The following is a 17,992-nucleotide window of genomic DNA, read 5'->3' as shown; positions in this document are numbered from 1 at the left end:
AATATTTTAAACACTTAAAAAATAAAATGTAACTGGTCAGTCCATGTGTACAGGTCTGAGAAGTGAGTGACAAAAATACCAGAACAACACCGGAAAGTCAGCGTCGATTTCCCTTCAAAATAAAATTGTTAAATTATATATTTTTTTTTATTTAAAACTGATGTGACTCTTTTGTAATAATTGTACGAGATATATCTAAAAAAAAATAGTCTTTATCTAGCTAGTAAAGATTCACCCAAGTTGTCTGCTACATGCTTTTGACTCATCTTATCCTGTCATGTAGGCCTATGACTTCCTAAGTGTAGACCAGTGTGGCTGTAAATGTGCTGTGTAACCAACACTTTGGCGATAATGATTACCGCTATCCTCAGATTCCACATTAAAAAGTCTTCAATTGAACTTACGCAGACAAAAAAATGCCTCATCGACAATGAGACTTTTATTTTCTTAAAGATCCAGGAAGTATCGTTTATAATTCTGTGTAACTTGACTCCTATGATCCGCGCTCCGATCGACCAGATAGCGGAGGGGGGTAGTTAAGATCAAGAGGACCACTGAGCGGCTCGGAGTCTCTGTCCTGAACCCTCATAATGCATGGGGGCAAGAGAGGGCTGGTGGCACCGCAGAACACCTTTCTGGAAAACATCGTCCGGCGCTCCAGCGGTGAGCTTTACTCTGAAAGGGAAATGAAAATTAAAGGATGTTATTGATTTGGCATGTCAGTCAAGGTACCATGCATGGGGTGCTTAAGTAAAGCTATAATGATGTTTATATGTCATTTAATGGGAAGCAGCATCAACTGACACTTTGTTGTAATTTCCACTTTTTTCTTTCACAACTACCAAACAATGCAGCATATGCAACTGATGAATTAAGCCTCATGTCTAAATTAATAAGGATTTACAAGATAAAATCAGCACAATCGCCTATTCTTATAAAAAGAAATGATTCTAGGAAACTTAAGCAGTGTTTTGGGAAGGGAACCTTTTTGTGTGGCTAATTTTTTGTGGTCTTGCGTGCATGTTGTATGTGCATGACACAATAAATGAATAAATAAATGACAGTAACAATACAGCAGCTGTTGCAGAGCTGTTGTCCAGAGTCAGAGAATATTTATTTATTTTACCTGCAGCCCAGAAGCGCTCATGCATGGTGCCTTTTTCAGCGACAATTGAGAGGAAATTTGTCTTATTGATTTTTTAAAATTTCAACACTGATAAACATAAAGCACTAAAAAAAAACAGTGAGGCACTAAATACGAGAAAAATCTTGTAAAGACTGGGTGTGCAGTCATGCCTGAGAGAGAACAATATTTTCTTTTAGAGGCCATATAAAGTCATTTGTGTTTATAGTAACAGTGGAATTTTATGGTATGTTATCTCTTGTAGTAGTATAGTACCATTGAATAGTGTATTGTTTTGCTGTAACATTTATAAGCACTTGTCGTTTATGCTCCAGGTAATATTGTCATTAAAAATGGACTTTTGGATCGACAGCCTGCAGGGCAGACAGTACAGTCAAGACACGAGAGAGTAGCTGAGTGAGCGTGAGAAGGTTGAAGGCTTTCATTATGAGTGCAGATGAACGTGCATGGTGTGTGCAAGCTGCAGCACGAAGGAAGAACATGAATTACATTTCTGAAAAGTTCTTTCTCACCTCTGTAGTGTATCTTAGGCGAATTTTGTCTGTGACTCTAATCTAAAATTCAGTTATTTTTTGGTCTGAACCTCTCAGACACTGCATCCCTGCAAATGCATTCATTATGACGTAAACTCATCTGACACTGCATGCAATGCAGATGCTTTAAGTTCGATGGCTTCACTCGTGGTCCTTCGACGTCCTCTGGGTTCTCTCTCTCTCTCTCTCGAGACTACAGCTCCCTCCAAACTGTTGTAAAGCTGGAGAACTTTGCAGCTCCTCATTAATATTTCATCAACATTAAGGGCGGAATATAAACATTTCATCAACAACTATTTCTGCTCACTGACTCGTCTGATTACCGCTGTTTACTGCTGCTTTAAATATTAATTATCTAGTTTCTGTTATTTATGGTTATTAAAAGAATCTTAGTCGTGCCACAGTCTGCTTTATATAATATAGAATATTTGAAGTAGAGGTTTTCTCTAATTCATGACACTGTAGGAGACTGTAAAAAAACCCAAAAAACATCAAAATATAAGATTTGACCAACTATTTTCTTATTACAATCAGCAATATTAATCAATAGCAGGGCAGCAAAAATCAGTCCAGTTTCACTGAGGTTGCAGTTGCATAACCCTGGTTGTGATGATTTTAAGGCTTTCACTGACAAAACACCTAAAGGTTGGTCAGCAGGTGTGCTGTAATTGTCATGCTTTGTTACAGAAACCAGTTTCCTGCTGGGAAATGCACAGATCGTTGAGTGGCCGGTCGTTTACAGCAATGACGGATTCTGCAAGCTGTCGGGATACCACAGAGCCGAAGTCATGCACAGGAGCAGCACGTGCAAGTAAGCTGCGTTCTGCAGTATCACGGCCTGAGTGTGAAGGTGCACTGGATGGTTTGTAACGGTGCAGGCGCTTTGCATCAGGACTCATCAAGTGATTCATACCGTTTAAGTGAATATTGGACAGATCTGAGTGTGCAGATGCTTTGCCTTTTTCATACTGATATCCATTTGCTGAGCAGTGACGCAGAACGATCAGCTAACAACGTTTCTTTTTGCTTCTTGGTGTTCTTTCTCCCTTATTATACAGCTTCATGTATGGTGACCTGACTGATAAGAAGACTATAGACAAAATTCGAAAGACCTTTGATAACTATGAGTCCCATTTCTATGAGGTGCTGCTCTACACAAAGAATAGTGAGTATCACTGTTGGGTCTTGTGTTCTTACTAAAATCATCAAATACATAATTTAAAGCGAGTGACTTAACATTTCCTCCTATTTGTTTAGGCATCATTTTCCCACTTGCTCTTTCTCACAACTCTCATTTTAATTGCCTCCCACAGGAACACCAATATGGCTTTACATGCAGGTCGCCCCAATCAGAAATGAGAATGACAAGGTGGTGCTTTTCCTCTGCACCTTCAGAGACATCACACTTTTCAAACAGCCGATTGAGGATGAAACGACGAGAGGTGAGGCCGTTCATATTCTTGTATCTGTTTATCCACTTTTGGCATTTTTCATTCCTTATTCCACCTACCAAAGGGTTCAAACGTGTATTTACGTCAAGTGAATGTGACGTTAAGGCCCAGCCATTGTTATCGAAGCTCAGTGTTACCCAGTGGGAGCGTGGCCGAACGTCTCGAGCACACACGAGTGGCTGTGACTTAACTGACGTTTGTTTCCTGGTATGTAACATACAACTGTCCAGGTGTTGTGTGTGCGGGTCAGTGAGCAGTGGTCTCTGCGGGTCGAAGCAGTGCCATGTCCCAGGGGATTACGTGTGCCACTAAGACTTTTGCATACATCAAGCAGAAATAAAGGATGCTCAGGGCACATGGAGATGGTAAATGTATGAAAACACTGATGATACACAGAGGAAATAAAAGAATATCAGTCCCTTTTAATGCAAAACGTGCCAGCTGCTTTTACAGTGAAGATTTGAACATCATCAAGCCTCCTCAGGATACAGTGTATGTGCTATCACACTGTCAGTATCTTTCGTTGCTGCATCATATTGTGTTGTTGATTGCAGAGAGGAATATACTTGAGTGTTTACTTTAAGATTCTTTGTTCTTATAGCACTTTTGTGCTAATATATCAGTCGTTAACTTCCATTCTGCATAGAAAAGTATGTAAAAGTCTGGGAGGATGATGCATTAAAACGTGGGACACTTTGAATGAAAACTTGCTGTGTGCCTGCATTAAACTATCTGTCGTTTTGTCTCCAAGTAGGATGGACAAAGTTTGCCAGACTGACACGAGCACTGACCAACAATCGCAATCTGGTGCAGCAGTTAGCGCCGCTGAGCAAGACTGAGGTCAGCCACAAGCCCTCCAGACTGGCTGAGGTGAGTTTGTGGAGAGTTTGTTTATGATTGCTACGTTTCTATTTAAAAATACCTCAAATTAAATCAAGAAAGCACCTTAAAGACAGAAGATCTAGGGTCTATAAAAGAGTTTCCAATCAAGAAATTAGTATAGTGACCAATTTAAAGGCAAAATCACCCTAAAACTTGTCTAGTTTGGTCTATGGGAACATTGAACGTTGCATTTCTGGACCCGTATTGTTTTTGATGGTTATGATGAGACTTCTGCTCCCTGTTGCACTTCCATGTGACTCTGTACTCACACGAGGCTAAATGTTCCCCCTTAATGAAAGGCCCTCCAGCTGGGATCAGACATTCTCCCTCAGTACAAACAGGAGGCCCCCAAGACCCCTCCACACATCATCCTCCACTACTGCACCTTCAAGACAACCTGGGACTGGATCATCCTCATCCTCACCTTCTACACCGCCATCATGGTGCCCTATAACGTCTCCTTCAAGACGAAGCAGAACAATCTGGCCTGGCTGGTGCTGGACAGCGTCGTCGACGTCATCTTTCTGATCGACATCGTGCTCAACTTCCACACCACGTTTGTGGGTCCTGCCGGAGAGGTCATTTCAGACGCGAGGCTAATCCGAATGAACTACCTGAAGACGTGGTTTGTCATCGACCTGCTGTCCTGTCTGCCCTACGATATCATCAATGCCTTTGAAAACGTGGATGAGGTGAGTGGCTTTCAAACTTCTTCCTTAAAAGGATTATTATTTACTTATTTATTGCTGAGGCGTTAGTACTCAACACTGCATGTGACAAACAAGACATTTCTGATTGCCTGTCTCTATAAAGGATGTCATCACATCTGCATCTACAGCGAGTCATCTCCGCGAGTCTTCACATTTCCACAGGAATGCCACGCGGACAGAAGACTCTGTCCTCCCAGTAAGGAAGTCCAAGTCTTTCTCTTAACGCTACTACAATCAATATTCTTTATATTAACAAAGGATCATATGACTTAATGTCAGGTTAAAGGACTCGCTTATAGTGACCATGACTGACTCACCTGACTCTGCAGGTCCCTCTGATCATACGGCAGACAGACAGTGTAGCGATTAGCTAGTGAACATTGTGGAGCATTTAGCTGCAAAAGAGCCAGATATTTCCCTCAGCAGTTGGTGGAGACCAAAACAGGGGTAAAAGTGAGAGAATTTTGAAGAAATACAACATGAAATGTTGCTAAGGTTGTTCTGCATCTGCTGTATGTGTAAACGAGTAACTGTTGGCTAGAAAGTTCAGGATATTAACTTTAGAAAGTCCTAATATGTCAATAATATGTTCACAGCTTGTTTCTGCTGCCCCCAGGTGGCCACAAAGTGCAGGTTCAAATAAGCAGCGTTCTCTGAGAAATGTGACAAAAACGGATCCTGATATGATTCCTACAAGATTCAAATAAGACAAACAGGATTTTTACATGTCTAACATCATCAGCCACAGTCACTGTAGCGTGGGCATTTAGAATAAAAACAACCTTATTCATCAGCCCTTTGGCTATGAACAGAGGTACTGGGACCAGCGTTTTAGCTGCACTTGTTGAATGCAGAAGGAAAACCTTTTAAACAATTCATGCAGTGAATTTAATCATTTTTGTGGCTTAAATGATTAATGTATTGTCAAAATATGTAGTTCCATATGTCCCACTCACATCTCCCACCGGTCTCTCATTGCAGGGACTCAGCAGCCTGTTCAGCTCCCTAAAGGTGATCCGCCTCCTCCGGCTGGGCCGAGTGGCCCGGAAGCTGGACCACTACCTGGAGTACGGAGCAGCCGTCCTGGTTCTGCTGGTGTGCGTCTTCGGCCTGGTGGCCCACTGGCTGGCCTGCATCTGGTACAGCATCGGGGACTACGAGGTCATCGATGAGACCACCAACACCATTAAGACAGACAGCTGGCTCTACCAGCTGGCCCTGAGCATCGGGACTCCTTACCGCTACAATACCAGTGGAACAGGACAGTGGGAAGGTGGTCCCAACAAGGACACGCTGTACATTTCCTCTCTGTACTTCACCATGACGAGTCTCACCACCATCGGATTTGGCAACATCGCTCCGGCCACGGATGGCGAGAAGATTTTCTCTGTGGCTATGATGATGGTGGGCTGTAAGTATCCAATCACCTTCCAACATTAAGCACAGTGTTTGCTATTATTCCAAACATTGGATACATTTTTGTTGGATTCAGCTGATGGGCTTTCTCGTCATTGCAAAATTTTTAATCCTTACTAAATCACATGCTAGAAAACAAGTCTAAGGGTCTGATATTAGACAGCAAATTGTATCGCTCGTCACCACTGCTTCTGGTATGAGTGCTGGTTAATGGAGCAGTAAATGGAGATGTTTCATTATAAAGATGATGAAGGCACACGACCGTCTAATACAGATACACACAAGCTCTCTGCTCGGAGACACACAGTTTCCAGTTCACGCCGATCTCGCCTGTATGCCTCAAAGCCTCTGACAAATGGCACAAAGCCTAAATGTATCAATTGCCAGTGGACAGTTTGTCAAGTGAGATTCAAGTGAAGCTTTTCAGAAACAGCTTAAATCAAAGTGACCTCTGCTTTTCTTCTTCACTGGACAGTACAACCTTGACAGTCCAGATAAATCTGAGCAGAGGACAACAGAAAAGCAGCTCTGCTGTCTCATCAGTGGCGTTACAGTATGAAGGCAACGTTTGCAGAGACACTTCATGAAATTCAAAAAGCAAACATTGCATCAGAGTTAAGATTGAGTTGAAAAATGTCCCCAAAGGCTGTTATGTTATTAAATATTACCATTAGATTACTGGTACATTTTTTCATTCAAACTGTGTCTGCGCTAGGTGATACAGGGCTAATATTCAGCTATGGCTAATCCAGCCAGCTACCACAAAGCTGCCTATAAAGAGGGGTTATTTGCCACTTGTTATAGTGACATAACCAGTTTATGTAAGTAGCTGCAGATGGGATGGTCATTTATAATTGGCATATGCCTGTAGGACAACATCTGTAAAGCAAATAGCCACTTCGATCTCCTTCGATCTCCTCATTCTACAGCAAACAATATATTATCCTTTGATGCTATTTTTTATTTCATTCATGCATTCATTCACTCATAATATGCCAGTAAAACCTTGCAGGAGCAGAAACAATCTGGATGCATTTACAGCCGGCTGGCTGCCTGACAGCTGCCAGTAAAGAAACATATGGCGCAGATGTTGTGCAGGTTCGGGAGGGTCCGCACAGACGCAAAGTAAAAATCAGGCTCGGTGTGATGAGCACATGGCTGGATAAGTGTGTGGTGTAACATGGATCAGCGGTGACATGTGTTAATTTAGATCATTTTAGTTTGACACATGCACTCACAAACAGGCAAGCAAGCAAGTTCACAGTGCTTCACATAACAGCACAACAATCAAATGAGGTTAAAAACAACAGTGACCCATAATTTCTTAAAGAGCATTGAGCCTATTTTTAGCAGCTGTCCCATATAGAAGGTGACTTTTTTCCATTTTTAAAAAATCTATACATTTCAAATGATCCAAACAAGAAAAAAATAGTCTTATGGCTCAATAGGTTTTCTGAGCGTCTCTCTCTGCATGTCACCAGTTCATGTGAGAAGCCTGTTATACTCTACATGCTCACCCAGTTTCTGCCGTGGCAGGTAGCGTCCCTGCCAGCACCTCAGGGACGGCACCTTCCTCTTTTTAGATTTACTCTGCAGCTGCAGCCAAGATCACCTTGTGAAAACGTAATGATGTCAGTAAGGAAAGGATCAGCTTTTAGATCATAATGTGTTCAGAGCTGAGGGTGAATTCATCCCTTCATCACATCAATTGACTTTATCCATCGGGGACAATGAACATAAACTGAGATCATTGTGACACAAATGTTCCAGCAGGGCAAGTTGAATAAGCAGCGTACTTGTTATTAATCCAAAAAGAATCGTTCTTTCCTGGATTTTATTTGAAATCTTGTTGAAGTAACATAAATAAGTCTTTCCTCTCAACAGTGTTGGATCATCCACAGGCTCTCTCGCCTCATGTAATTCACATTTAGCTGCAGCCTCAGTGTCTGAACCAGAGCCGAGTTTAGGAGTCGGCTCTGCTGATAATAAAAAGTGACATGCTCAGCGCCCGTCGCAGCCTGCTCGATGAGGGTCTGTCTGAAGGTTGGTCATCACCAGCCTCCATCAGAGAAGCACTGTCTTGTTGTTAATTCACTCATACTCGAATTATTTGGGCCCTGAAATGTGTTCAAACTCAAGGGATAAATCTTCTTTTTTTTCTTTTTCTGTATCGCTGTGAGCAAAATACGAGGGACACATAACTATGTTCATGCAGTCAGCTGATGTAAACTGATGAAGAGTCCAGGTGAAAGCCACTACCTTTGTTTCGTGGCCAGTGTGGGATGAGAAGTTACTGTGAATTAGATCAAGTTTGAGATTATTATGTCGGGTCTTGTGTAACATGGATGCACAAGTGATGCAGCTATGGTCCGTAGCATGTTGTATAACACAACTGGCTCATAAACAGTCCACACTGACTTAATACTTTTCTTTAAAATGACCTGTAATTTAGGGATTTGTGAGCATGGTGTTTATCTTTTTTCACCTATCTTAAATGGTTCATTCACAAAAGTGAAGTCTGCTCACCTTAAAACGGGATTTATGTGGAAAAAATGTGAAAGTCCAACCTCTTTTGAATGACTTCATAAAAATAGAAATCTATTTTTACGCACATGTCTGTATTATTTCCATCGCCCGCTGCAGTTACAGTAATAGCTTCACCTCTAGTGTCACTGCTTCCACTGTCAGCCCTTTCTTACAGTTCCTCCGTCACGACTCGCCTTCGTGCTCTGACCTTTGACCCGCTCCTCTAAAACAGCATGTAAAGTGATGCCATAAAAACGGTGAGGGAAACCCAAAGTGACAGCCGCGCTTCAAGGTTGCTACTTCCAAAAGCAAACACCCAGTTCTCTGGTGGTGTTTCGATCACGAAGACCACTCAGTCACACTGAAGCGTCGGGTTCAATTACGGCCGACAAATCTCCTGCTACAGATACAGTAATTATGCGAGAGGAAGAGGAGAAAGGGAGAGTTTGCCTGCAGGCTCGGGTGTAGTAAAAGGACAATGAGCCATCATGTTAGATATGTATCCTAACCTCTGTGATCATGCTGTGGCGACTGGAGACGACTCTTTCCTCTTGAGTGGGTAGAACCTCACTATAAGAGATACTGACTGACTCTTTGAGGTCACTGCAGCGCTGCAGCACAATACCGTCACTGAGGAAACGTGCATTATGAATTACATTATAAAGACTCATTATGTGTGTGTGTGTGCATTTACTGCTCAGAGAACGACATCTTCAGCCATCTTACCGTATTATGTTATTCTGCTCAGATTGTAGGCTACATGTACAGCAAAGTAAATGATGTAACAAAACCATATTATTTGCAGTAAAATGTGCAGCAGTTTTGGCCAAATGAGGGTCTCACTGAACGCTTCATTGTTTCTTTATACAGGTAGTATTCATCTGTACACCTTTCCAGAGTGTTTTCCTTGTCACTATACAACTAATTCTCTTAACTTTTCACCTCAAAATTCAATTGATTGAATAATAATTTTATTAAAAGGTCCAGTGTGTAGGGTTTAGGGGGATCTATTGGCAGAAATGGAATAGAATCACCTGAAAAGAAGAATTGTTGTGAATTTGTCACCTTAGTATGAGCTCTTTATATCTACAGAGGGAGGAGGTCCTGTCCCACAATGTCCGCCATGTTGCACCGCCATGTTTCTACAGTAGCCCAAAACGGACAAACCATACACTGACTTCACAGAATGACTTTCACTTTTTCATGTTTTTGGCTGCCACTGCAGAGGAAGAAGTGTTCCTTTGGTTGCAATCTGCAACCTCACCATCAGATAGCACTAAATCCTACAAACTGGACCTTTAAGGTCTCTGTAATGAGATCTTGAGGGAAACATTATTAGATAATGGACTGTAATATATGGGGGTGTTTGCGATAGATTATAGACATAGTTTGAGGGGGATTTCAAAGGGTTAAAAACCCTGTAAATTATTCCATGTATGCCTTATCAGGACCTTAATTTTTCAGTGAGGAGAAATTGAAAATCTGCAGGGGAAAATTTATGGATAAATGTGTTTCTAAGGTTATTTTTTTTCTACTTAATAACTCCTTAAACCTTGTATATAATTATTCATACTAATATAATATTAATATAATACATTAAAACTATCTATTGTTTAAATCCATTCATGTTTCAATTAATAGTTCCCTTGCTTAGGGTTTCCCCCCTGAACCCAACACCCAATAATTAACCCCTAATTGAAAATGAAATCAATACAAATACAAATCCTATAAATATGATGCTTTTTTTGACCTGAAAACATTTTAAACCTTCACGTAAACCAAATGATTCACCAGAATAAAGCATCCCCTCTTCCCTCTTCCTCAGTCATGCTGTTGGGAAGGCTGCTTTGTTTTCGCCTGACTTTTGCTCCTCACCTTTTGTTTTAGCGCTGCTGTACGCAACCATCTTTGGAAATGTCACCACCATCTTCCAGCAGATGTACACCAACACAAACCGCTACCACGAGATGCTCAACAACGTGCGCGACTTCCTGAAGCTCTATCAGGTTCCTAAAGGTCTGAGTGAGAGGGTCATGGACTTCATCGTCTCCACCTGGGCCATGTCTAAGGGCATTGACACAGATAAGGTATTATTATAAATCCAAAACAGCTGTCTCAAGAATTTGTACTACTATACCTAAAATATGCTGTAATTATAAATGTACATTCACTGATTGGATAGAGGTTTGTAGTGGCTACGCGTGTGTTTTTAAGTCCAAAGTTAAACTGATGCACAGCTCTGCCGCTGACTGAAGTGAGAGTGTTATCATTTTAAACAGTGTCATAAAGAACACGTGGGTGGGGTTGACAGGTGGATGTTGCAACGTGAACAGTGACAAACCTCAAAGGTTGCAGCAGATTACTGAGTGCACTTGTTGACGCGATGCACTGAAGCTTTGCTGCATCTTTAGGTTCTGGAAAGCGATGCCACATAACTCCCAGTCATTAAGTGTTAGTCAGCGATATTTCTGCTGAGCTACGGCAGAGATATTGATAGTTTAAATCTAGTCACCATTAATTCATGGGTACAAGACACCTAGGTTTTTATAGCACAATAGCCCCTGTTTAGTAAAGGCTATTCAATTCTTTATTTATTTAGGAATTAGATCTTTGATGCCAAATCCTTCCCATGGATGAGAGCATGTTTTAACCTTTATAAAATTATTTTACCCCTTGGAGAGCATCAGAAATGGTGTCACTGTTTACTGGGATTTCTAAGCCTAGCCTTGTTATATTCACAGTTATGTTCCTACATAGTTTTATCTTTCCACACTGAAAGACTGTTGACTGGCCTTTACTGCTTTGAAAATGCTGCCCAGTACATATGATCGCTATATATGACTGCTCTGATATATCACCATCTCTCTCAGGTTCTCTCAATTTGTCCCAAAGACATGCGGGCGGACATCTGCGTCCACCTCAACAGGCAGGTGTTCAACGACCACCCGGCGTTTCGCCTGGCCAGCGACGGCTGCCTGCGCTCTCTGGCCGTGGAGTTTCAGACCACACACTGCGCGCCCGGAGACCTCATCTTCCACATCGGAGAGAGCGTGGACACCCTCTGCTTTGTGGTCTCCGGTTCACTAGAGGTCATCCAGGATGATGAGGTCATTGCAATACTAGGTAATCCAACCTAACATTATGAATCAGACAAGTCCTCGCCATGTCTGTGCCTGCTGGCTTTGATAGACCAGCGCAAAGCTCAGTGCATCCTCTACCTGAATATAGCTCTTTTATGTCACCTGAGATGTTCACGTCAAAGCATTCAGCATAAACAAAGTGATCCTGTCTGGCTCCGTCCAGGTAAAGGTGATGTGTTCGGAGACGTGTTCTGGAAAGAGACCACGCTGGCCCGGGCTTGTGCGAATGTCCGAGCTTTGACTTACTGCGACCTGCACGTCATCAGGAGGGACGCTCTGATGAGGGTACTGGAGTTTTACACGGCGTTCGCCAACACGTTCTCCCGCAACCTCATCCTCACCTGCAATCTACGAAAACGGGTAAAAATGACTGATTCAAGTGTTTTTTTGTCTTTATCAGACAGCAGAAGCAGATTGGATATGGGGGAGAGAGAGGCCCCATGGTTACTCTTGAACTCTTAATGGGAAATATAGCTGTCTTGTTTGGGAAATTTAATACTTTTGTTAGTATAACAGGAAATAATGCTCTAAACCTCTGGACCACCTGCACTGCTGGAATATAACTACACATACATTTCTTCAAATGCTGAACAAGTATAAACTCGAGGTAGTTGTACTTTACTTGAGTATTTCCATGTTATGCAGCTTTAAACTTCTACTGCACTACATCTCATAGACATGGCAGCTTTGGGTACTAGTTACTTTTCATATTACAGTCAGACCCTTCCTGTCCAGTGAAAACCAGGTATCTCTTGATGATTTTGAATGCAATTTTGGTGATAAACTGAAGGAGTAAGTGTTCCTCTTTGGTTTAAGAACATTCTTCTACTTGTTAAGCTAAATAAACACACACACATGTTAAGCGTGGGTCATGCTGCCATTCTTTTGACTGTGGGAGACGGCAACGTTGCACTAAGATTAGTTAGCAAACAAGTCTTTTAAAAGAAAACTCGTAACACATTACTTGGTTTTGAGACTTTTTGAGAAAAAAATTCTGAATATTGGACCTCCTCCTCCTCTCCCCTTCTGGCTCCTCCACAGTAATGAACCGTGCATTGTTGCTTCTTCTTCTCTCCATTTTCTGGCAGATTGATTCACTGGAGGCACAGCTGCGCCTAGGTGTCGCATTGTAGCGGTTCATCATAATAAAAGCCCCCTGGTGCTTTAACGTTTCTATTTAGGGGGTCAGTCCTTAATTAGCAAAATGAAAACTGCAAACTTGCGACCTGCTCTACTTGCATGACATATGTGTGAAAAGGATCAATTCAAATAATTCTGCACATGCACACTGTCTCCAGTGACTCAGAATTCACTAGCGATAGGGCAATCACCAAAATGTAGTGAAAATGAAAGACTGTTATTAATATTTGATGGAGCTTCTTCCAGGCTATACATATTAATCCCATTAAGGAATTGAGATGTATTGCTCTGCAGTCTTGATAGTAAGTTGCTCATACAGTTCAATAATATTGTCCTATGGGATCATCTTCACATAAATTCTTAATGGCTGTTCCCTTTAAAGACAGTCTGCCTCGTGTGGTTTGCTGGGCTCTTTGTTCAGGACGGACTTTTGTGAAATAGTTCTGAGGGGCAGCAGACTTAACATGACACTTGTGCACTTTTATAAAGGAATTAAACAGAATCATATTTTTTTAATACAGTATAATCTCTGTATCCAGCCCTGGAGTCATTTCATAACAGTGTGTTTACATATACAAGTTTGTATAACGAGTCTCAGGGTGCATGATGATTTTATGATGTTTTAAGCAAGATGTACTTTTAGTTTGCTCTCTGACTTTTCTTGTCTCGCCTGGTTCCATTATATAATCAAACATACTGAAGTCAAACAGCCTCAGTGAAGCAGCTCTAAATCTAAACAATTTCAAGGCAAATTGTGGCTCCATGTTGAAAGATTTATGGCTCGTACTTGTAATATATTCAATAAAAATAAAGCCATCTATTATTCATCAGCGCAGCTTTAGAAAGTGTTTGTGCCTGCATAGGTTTACAGTTTGGTCTCTGCCCTCTTTACTGTTGTGTTTTCAGTTAACTTTGTGCATCTAAACTGCACATACAGCTCAGAATCAACGCAATCAGTGCCTGAAAGCAAGTCCTCAAATGTATTTGCTTTATTTTTTATCAGTTCTGTGTTATACAGCAACATTTTTAACCCTTTCCTTTAGGCTTCAGTGGAGTTTTTGGCATTTTGTGCAGCTGATCTGATTAAATTGACGTCTTTTTGACTTTAAAAGTGCACTAGAGCTTGTCGAGATGAACTTTTCATCAATTTCAGTAAAATTGAATCAGAATTAGACCAGAAAACTTCCAATAAGTGAATATAATAATCCATGCTATGTAGTTAGCTTCCATTTAATTTACTCTTTAATTTGACTTTCAAAAGGACTATATTATCTTTGCATTCAGGTGAAAGTAATTTGGAACTGTTCATGAACACCAGAGTTTATTGTGTTCACAGTCACTATCACAGTTTCTTCACAGACGTAGATTAAAATGTTTGCAAAGTCCAAGTGAGAAAGCGAGATGCTGTGTTGTATCAGCTTTTCCTATCTTTATCTTCTTAGGGAATTGTAAACTCTCAGGACCTCGATATTGCTCCATTATTGCTCCATTAACAGTTTCCCTTGTGCATTGCTGCTTCCAGCTCTTTAATATTTCAACATGCACAGCAGGCTGAGATGGTTATCCTTGATTTAATGCTACATTATGCTCCATATGTACGATAGATTCTGCAGAGCTCTAGTATTGTAATTTAAACGTGACCTCTGTGTGCACATCCCACATCACTGTCCTCATGCACAAATTCTCCTCTCTTGCAGATAATCTTCAGAAAAATCGCTGATGTGAAGAGGGAGAAGGAGCGCGAGAGGAACGAGGTGACTCTCTCCATTCCTGACGACCACCCGGTCCGCAAGCTGTTCCAGAGGTTCAGGCAGCAGAGAGACACTCAAACACCCGGAGAGGCTCACGCTTACTTTGATCATAACTGTGTGCAGGTGGAGCAGCAGCAGCACCATCACCCCGACACAAACTCTTACACGCCGTGTCAGTCTGTATCTTCTCAGCAGCAGGAGTACAACTCTCCGCTACAGAGTAATGCACTCTGCACAGGAGGAGGGAGTGCAGGCGGCTTGGCTGCACCTCCACAAGCATTTGTCCATGAGGAATCAGAGCAAAGCTGCACACAAGAGGCTGGGCAGTCTATATCAAGGCCTTGTGCAGAGAATCAGCTATGTCAGAGGGTCAGCAGCCCTGCACGCAGCAGCGGTGCAGGTGGAGGGGGAGCTTTAGGCGGTGCAACCAGCAGCAGAGGTGCACGAGGCTGGGCAAAGTTCAGAAACGCCACTTCAGCTCCTTCTTCAGCTCCACCGCCTCCTGCCGTCGAGCAAGAAAAGCAGCCACAGAAAGCAGAGGAGTGGCGTGAAGGATCCCAGTCGTCTGAACGGTTGGCAGCTGACAACAAGACCCAGGATTCAGAGGAGATGGGGAGCGCAGAGGGTGGCAACGGCGCCGGAGAAGCAGGTGAAGAAACAAGCGCCCTGCACAAAACTGACTCCTGTGACAGTGGTATCACAAAGAGCGATCTACGCATCGACCGAGCTGGAGACTCAAGAAACTCCTTTGAAAGAAGCCCGATGGAAAAGAGCCCGATGGAGAGAAACCCATTCGAGCACAGCCTCGGGGTCGACCCCCTCAAACACTCACTCGTCCAGCCGGCGTCCGAACAAGCGCTCCTTCAGACGACCCTGCAGGAGGCCAAGCTGGAGCTGAAAGGGGACATTCAGATCCTGAGCGGCCGCCTGTCAGTCCTCGAGTCTCAGGTGAGCGAGATCCTAAGGCTGCTGTCTGTAAAGAGGAGACTCTCGCTGCCACCGACTTCTTCCCCGAAGGCCAGAATGAAAAGTCAGGACTCAGCCGCTGCCTCTAAGCCTGTCACACCGGAAGCAGATGATGGGCCTTTTTGAGTTCAGTAGTTTTAAAACCCTGAATCTGTTTAAAAAAAACAAAACAGATTTATAGAAGCACCAGTTTGCATGTCCTGCTGGACTCTGGCCTGCCAAAGACATTTCTTGCATTAAACACTTGACTGCATGCAGAAATTCCTTTCATATTACCTGAGCACTGCAAAAACCCAGGGGTTGTTCTACAAGTCTTTGATTTATGTGACAATTTTATGGTCCTGTGTGTGCTACATTTGAGAATACCAAGAAGGATACAGGATCAATGGGTTATCAACTATGTGACACTATCAAACAGTAATGTTAGCTATAGGACGTGGTTGAAGGCGAACATTAGCTGTTGGCTAATGGTAGCTAATGGGTTATAAATTATGTGACACTATCAAACCGTAATGTTAGCTAGGATGTGGTTGAATGCTAACATTAGCTACTGTATAACGGTAGCTAATGGGTTATCAAATATGTGCCACTATCAAACCGTAATGTTAGCTAGGATGTGGCTGAATGCTAACATTAGCTGTTGTATAACAGTAGCTTATGGGATTTCAAATATGTACCACTGTCAAACAGTAATGTTAGCTAGGATGTGGTTGAATGCTAACATTAGCTGTTAGCTAACGGTAGCTAATGGGTTATCAAATATGTGCCACTATCAAACCGTAATGTTAGCTAGGATGTGGTTGAATGCTAACATTAGCTGTTGTATAACGGTAGCTAATGGGTTATCAAATATGTGCCACTATCAAACCGTAATGTTAGCTAGGATGTGGCTGAATGCTAACATTAGCTGTTGGCTAACGGTAGCTAATGGGTTATCAAATATGTGCCACTATCAAACTGTAATGTTAGCTAGGATGTGGCTGAATGCGAACATTAGCTGTTGTATAACGGTAGCTTATGGGTTATCAAATATGTACCACTATCAAACAGTAATGCTAGCTAGGACATGGTTGAATGCTAACATTAGCTGTTGTCTAATGGTAGCTAATGGGTTTTTAAATATGTGACACTATCAAACGGCAGTGTTAGCTAGGAAGTGGTTGAATGCTAACATTGTCTGTTGTGTAACAGTGAAGGCTTTTGTTGAAATTGCAGTGTGATAGAACAATCACTAAAAATATTGACTCGTTTGTGTCTTAGAGAAAACAGCAGCAGCTCAACGGTCCCTGTATGTTAAATCAATGTCTCCCTTCATCTTATGTAGCTGGAGACAGTTTTTTGGTTTTTGTTGCCCGTCGACAGTGGAGACTACATTTAGAGTTATTAATTATCAGGTGATGATATGTGCCTTAACACTAACGCCTCATTCAGGGTTGTTTTGATGAGACATCATCAAGTCTTCATGGTTTTTGAGTGGATGTTTTATAATAGAAATGTTAACCCTGCACTATGCATCCCTTTTATGAACAGCTTCATTCCCATGCATGTAAAATAGGGATAGTAGCACAATAATGGCGGTTTAATTATAGATTTTTATTGTGAATTATCATGATCTCAAGTTTCCTGTGAAAGATTTATTTTCCTGAATCAAAAAGTGGACATTTCAACAGGTAATTGCAGCAAAGTCACCACGCATTCCTTCATGTAACTTTGCCTCTTGCTCAGGTATATTTGATTGGATTTATGTATTTATTTCAGTATGAGTGAATTTATCTTTGTCTACTTGTAAGATTAAATAACAATGCAAGTCATGTGATTAGATGAAAGAAGATTTTAAATGATGGGTCACTAAGCACTGCTATGCAAAACCTAAATGAACTGACACTCGGTGATGCAAACATTTGCATTTGCTTTCTTCTGTTTGGATGAAAGGATGCATATGAGCAAACAGCATGGCTACAGTTTTTAGTTCATGATGTTTTCTAATTTTCTGTGTGCCTGCGAATCACCCGAGGATAAAATGATGTAAGCATGTGACTGCTAGTTGAATCAATCTTATTTTAGGTATGATCCTGCATGCATCCGGGGAACCTGTCAGCAATCAAATGAATAATGAAAACTGATGCTTGCCCACCATCTGTTGTTCAGTCTCCTCTGTTCTGCAACACAACTGTCAAGTCTTTATGTGAATGAAAAGCATTGAAAACTGCAATACACAGGCTGCTTATCTTTCACATGTATGTCTTTGTTGTTCATGTGAGTCAAAGCAGCATGTGAATATGAACAGTTGTTGTGAAGCTGCTTTATTGTCAGGTAAAGGTGCAGTGAGGCCA

General features: G+C 41.8%; 1 protein-coding gene across 1 annotated transcript; it reads left to right on the top strand.

Annotated features, from left to right (window-relative positions):
* Positions 1 to 491: 491 nt before the first annotated feature.
* Positions 492 to 16,233, top strand: LOC121621928 (potassium voltage-gated channel subfamily H member 5-like). Its single transcript, XM_041958661.1, has 11 exons — positions 492 to 663; positions 2,365 to 2,488; positions 2,736 to 2,842; positions 2,991 to 3,119; positions 3,883 to 3,998; positions 4,310 to 4,702; positions 5,702 to 6,131; positions 10,550 to 10,749; positions 11,533 to 11,785; positions 11,966 to 12,162; positions 14,640 to 16,233. The coding sequence occupies exons 1-11, from the start codon at positions 591 to 593 to the stop codon at positions 15,783 to 15,785; spliced, it is 3,168 nt and encodes a 1,055-aa protein (XP_041814595.1). The 5' UTR covers positions 492 to 590; the 3' UTR covers positions 15,786 to 16,233.
* Positions 16,234 to 17,992: the final 1,759 nt, after the last annotated feature.

The sequence above is a fragment of the Chelmon rostratus genome, chromosome 18 (assembly GCF_017976325.1).
Source record: "Chelmon rostratus isolate fCheRos1 chromosome 18, fCheRos1.pri, whole genome shotgun sequence".
Taxonomy (NCBI): domain Eukaryota; kingdom Metazoa; phylum Chordata; class Actinopteri; order Chaetodontiformes; family Chaetodontidae; genus Chelmon; species Chelmon rostratus.
Note: the sequence above shows the minus strand (reverse complement) of the source record. Positions and strands in the feature narration are given on the sequence as shown.